This window comes from Frankliniella occidentalis, unplaced genomic scaffold (genome assembly GCF_000697945.3).
Source record: "Frankliniella occidentalis isolate FOCC.00 unplaced genomic scaffold, Focc_3.1 Scaffold4, whole genome shotgun sequence".
Lineage (NCBI taxonomy): Eukaryota > Metazoa > Arthropoda > Insecta > Thysanoptera > Thripidae > Frankliniella > Frankliniella occidentalis.
In genome coordinates this window covers 4,385,940-4,390,129 of record NW_026267134.1, presented here as the reverse complement: position 1 = coordinate 4,390,129, position 4,190 = coordinate 4,385,940, and the positions used below count along the sequence as shown (strand labels likewise).

The 4,190-nt window shown below is 54.4% G+C and overlaps 1 protein-coding gene across 1 annotated transcript in view; it reads right to left on the bottom strand.

Moving 5' to 3' along the window:
* Nucleotides 1-4,184, bottom strand: part of LOC127749662 (uncharacterized) — a 78,990-nt gene extending 74,806 nt beyond the window's left edge. The window contains exon 1 of the mRNA XM_052268740.1: nt 4,119-4,184. Within this exon, the coding sequence (XP_052124700.1) occupies nt 4,119-4,143 (25 nt within the window). The 5' untranslated portion in view covers nt 4,144-4,184. The remainder of the gene's footprint in view (nt 1-4,118) is intronic.
* Between the last annotated feature and the right edge of the window lie 6 nt (nt 4,185-4,190).

Here is a 4,190-nt window from a genome sequence, read left to right as displayed (position 1 = left end):
TATATATATATATAGGGAGAGAGAGAGGCGAGATCAGCATAAGGACCGAAGGTCCTGGCTAGTTTTACCAGTGTTACAGCGGCCCTCCTCAGAACTACAGTACTTTTCCGGCTGTGGTGACTAAATCTTTTCTTTTGCTGTGCACGCGTCCCCAGAGGGGCGTGAATGGACGGGGAAGGAAAAGGTCCGCGGGGTGCGGCCAGCGGCGCAGCTCTGGTGCGAGGCGGCACCGCGGGAAACGGCCCTCGGGGAATGCCGGACTAGGAACCGGAAAAAATCTTGGCCGCGGCGGCGGCGAAAAGGAAGTGGGAAAATAAAGAGGAGAAAAGGGTTGCGGTGCGGGACTGGGTAGGGGTGAGGACGGGTGGGGTCAGTGCGATTGAGCAAGGCCACGTCGGCACCAAGAGATGGACGTGTGGAGAGCTGCTGAGCTGTGGAGATATAGAGCGGACGAAACTCTTACTGATGTAAAAGGAGCAGTCGTGGTGTGCGCGACTATACAGGCACTAGGGAGGAAGTAAGAACTCCCGAAACCTCAAAAACCTGAAAATGATGAAATTTAATGATGAATTCGAAGATTTTAATAAAAAGTTGATGTAGAACGCTTAGAATCACACCAAGATATCCGGTGGTATCAATCACATTAAACACTTTGATATTTACCGCCAGAGTAAAACAATTTAATACTGTAACCTATAAATCTTCCTCTTAGACACGTGTAGTTATTATTTTTTTTCCTAGGTTTTTTTGTTATCTAAATAGAGGGGTGCCCAGCGCCCATAGTTAGCGGTGCGTGGCGCGACGACGTCGTGATAAATGAAGGTCGGCGCTGGCGGGACGCGAGACGAGCAGCGACGCGCTTCAACTTCGCCAAGTTTGTTGAGCTGCCAATTTTGGAACGGCACAGACTCCTCTCTCCCTGGCCCACCCCGCCGCCCTTCCCCAGGCAGCCGCTGCGCTGCCGTCGAAGGCTTCGAGCCTAGCCTAGTGATTGAGGCGTCATGGACACCACCACCACAGCACAAGCAGCAGCAGCGCCGCTCTCCCGAGACGGGAAAAAATTATGAAGGAGGCTCGATATATTTTACTCACGGCGAGGAGACGGGAAATGTGGAGAAAATGGGAGGGGGCTCGATATTTTCCCCCTCGCGCTTGCCTCTCCCACTATGCGGAATAAATGAGAGTGCGCAGGACGCTCTATAGAGAGGCGATGTCGCGGGGACAATGACATACTGCGGAACCACAAGCCGCTCTAATAAGCTTTCCAACAAATTTCCGCCGCGCCCCATTTTGTTTTCCACCTCCCAATAAAACGACTGGCACTGGCATCTCGCGTGTCTCCCGCAGCAACGCCGGCTAGGCTGACGATCTCGATAATAATCATGGCCTTCTGATCATTTCTCCACGGAAGCGAGCGAATCTCCTGGGGAGACGAAAAAGGTAGCATGGTTTCGTCGTCCCGACAGCGATCGCGAGAAGCCTCGTCCCTCGGGGATATAGAGGAGGAGGAGGAGGAGGAGGAGGAGGAGGAGGAGGCTCTCGGGAAGGACGGTTTTTCGAGGGAGGGTGCCCTCTGCCTGTCTAGGACGTCAGGGACAAGCAGCCACTTTTAGACGGCAGTATTTCGTGCTTCGATCCCCGTACCGATACAGCGAACAGCTTTGGCCTCCCCCTGCTTTTCCCACCTGGCACCTCGTTCCTTTTTCGCCGCCCACTGGAGGAGCCATACGTCCCAAGAGATCATGCTGGGCAAGAAAACAATGATGCATTTCCGATTATTATTATTATTATTATTATTATTATTATTATTATTATTATTATTATTATTACAATGCTCGTGGGCCAACGCCCTCCGCCGTTGCGGTCGCCGTTCCCTAGAAACAATTACGCCGGGATACGGAGCGCGGAGCCGCCCCCTTGCTCCAGCCAGACTAAACGACTGTCGAGAAACTTACATCCGGTAGTTTATTTCGCACTCCCGAGGAGCTGAAACAAACTTACCTCGCACGGCCACCGTGAAGAGGGTATAGAACGAGGAAAGAGGGACAGAGTAAGAGAGTGTCCTCGTGCGTCCTGCTCGGTCCTGCTCGCTCCACCGCTGCCTTTGCCTATCACTTTATCTCTCTCTCTCTCTCCTCGGAGCGGATCCTCCCGAGACCGGGCTGCTGAGCCTGTGATAGGTGTATCGTTGTTTATCTACAAAGCGGGCGCCGGGCGGCGGCCGCGTGAGAAGACTTAGTCCAGCAGGTAAAGCCGCAAGTAGGAAGATAGATATATCACGCCGACCCACGCCACCGTTCTATATTGTTGTTTTGTTTGGCATTGCTCCCTCTCCTTGGCCCACCACTTCCTTCCGTCTACTACTTTCGGCGCAGAGCAGGAAAAAAATAAAAACAATCAAGTAACAACGGGAAGGGCGAGGAATTAGGGGATGATAATAAACAATGAGCAGCGAGCAGCCCTTTGGCGTGTCTCAGGGAATCTCATCACACTCCTCCGCTCGTAAAGTCAGTCCGGGAGGAGAATGGGTCGTGCGGCAGGAGGAGCAGTGCAGGCTGCCGGCCGAGCCAGCCCAGCCGGGTAAACTGTTTACCGAGGAGGAAGGGGAGGGGAGGTTTACAGTCCGCAGGAGTTGTTTACTCATCTCTTTCGGGAGCGGCCTCTCTATCGCGCCTGCTGGGCTGATCGATGAGGCACCTCAAAGCGAGACGAATAGCACCAGTTCCCTCAGCCAGGACCTGGCTGCAAGGCACCGCCCGCAAGGACTCGCCTCCAGAGAAGTGCCCATTCACTACTGCAAATAACAGACAAGGGGTGGTTGGAAGAAAATGCCCGTTGAGAAAAGTTGAAGTGTCGTAAGAACAACACCACTCAATGAAACTGTGAGTTGAGAAGCTACGAAGCTCCTACATGACACACTATCTGGATCGAAAACTTCTGTGAGATTCGGTTAACAAACATTGAAATAAGCATAAAGGGGAGGACTGCTGAATGGTTGCTCTCTGTTACTGATCGTGGAGGAACTGAGGGCGGGAGGGCATCGAGTCTCACTACCTCCACGGTGGGAACTACCGCGGTGCGCAACGTAAACCGATACTTGTGGAATTCTTGGGCAAGCAACTGTCTAGAGCAAGCCGGGTCGGAGCAGCGTGCACAAGGGGCGCTATCGAACCAAGGCTCCAACGCGCTTAAAAAGTTTCCCTTGAAATAATGGGTAAGCTGCGAAAAGAAAAAAAAGGAATGTATTTTTTTCGACGCGAAAAGAAACGAGGTATAGTCTCAATTTTAGTGATGGCGAGAAGAAAAATATTTACGGCGAGTATACCAAGCGCTTCAAACGCAGGCAGTTCATTAAATAAGCCTCGGCCAACAGATTAAAGCGCGCTAGTTGCTCGTACGTGACGCGCGCGCGCGCATGTGTGTATTCACTTAACAGTACACCTCTCCCGCGGCGCGGCAGGGGTGTCTCTGCGGGTGGCTCTGAGAGAGAAGAGGTGAGAGATACAGAGAGAAGAGGGAACAGAGAAATGGAATGAGGGTGGGGGAGAGAGAGAGAGAGAGAGAGAGAGCGTTAAAAAGTATATAGGAGTGACTTCGAAAAAATGGAGAGGAAGAGAGCGCAGCGGGGGCGGGGAGATAGAAAAGGAGCAGGGGGTAAAAACACCCCCAGAACTAAGCCGGGGAGGGGGGAGTGGGGAGGAGGGCGCCACGGCTGAGCGGCAGATCGCGCGGAACAAGCCGCCCTGTCATCCATCGCCATTAGCGGTCTCAAAAGGCGGCGTTTTATTAATGGACCCTGGGCCGCCGGGCGGGCCCCGCGACCAGCGAGCGCCGTCGTGAAAGGGGTGAGAAGTCTCAACTTTGGGAGGGGAAATCGGAAAGATTGTCGGGGGGCGGAGGGGAAAAGAGAGAGCGAGACTGCTTTAAAGCGCGGCTGCCAAGGGGCGGCGCGTCCCGAAGCCCCTGGCGGTGTAGGCAACCTCCCGGGCGCGCGGGCACCGGCGTGCTGCACGCTGCCTACCCGGCGGTCCACAGGCGCCCCGCAGCGCTTCAACAAGGACAACAACAACAACAACAAAGCGAGAACTACGAGGAGAAGTGGCGGCGAAGGCACTCACCTAGCAGCGTAGGGCAGCCCGGCATGGGGCCGGCCGCGGCCCCGACGGGGGCGGTGGGGGCTGGGGCGAGGG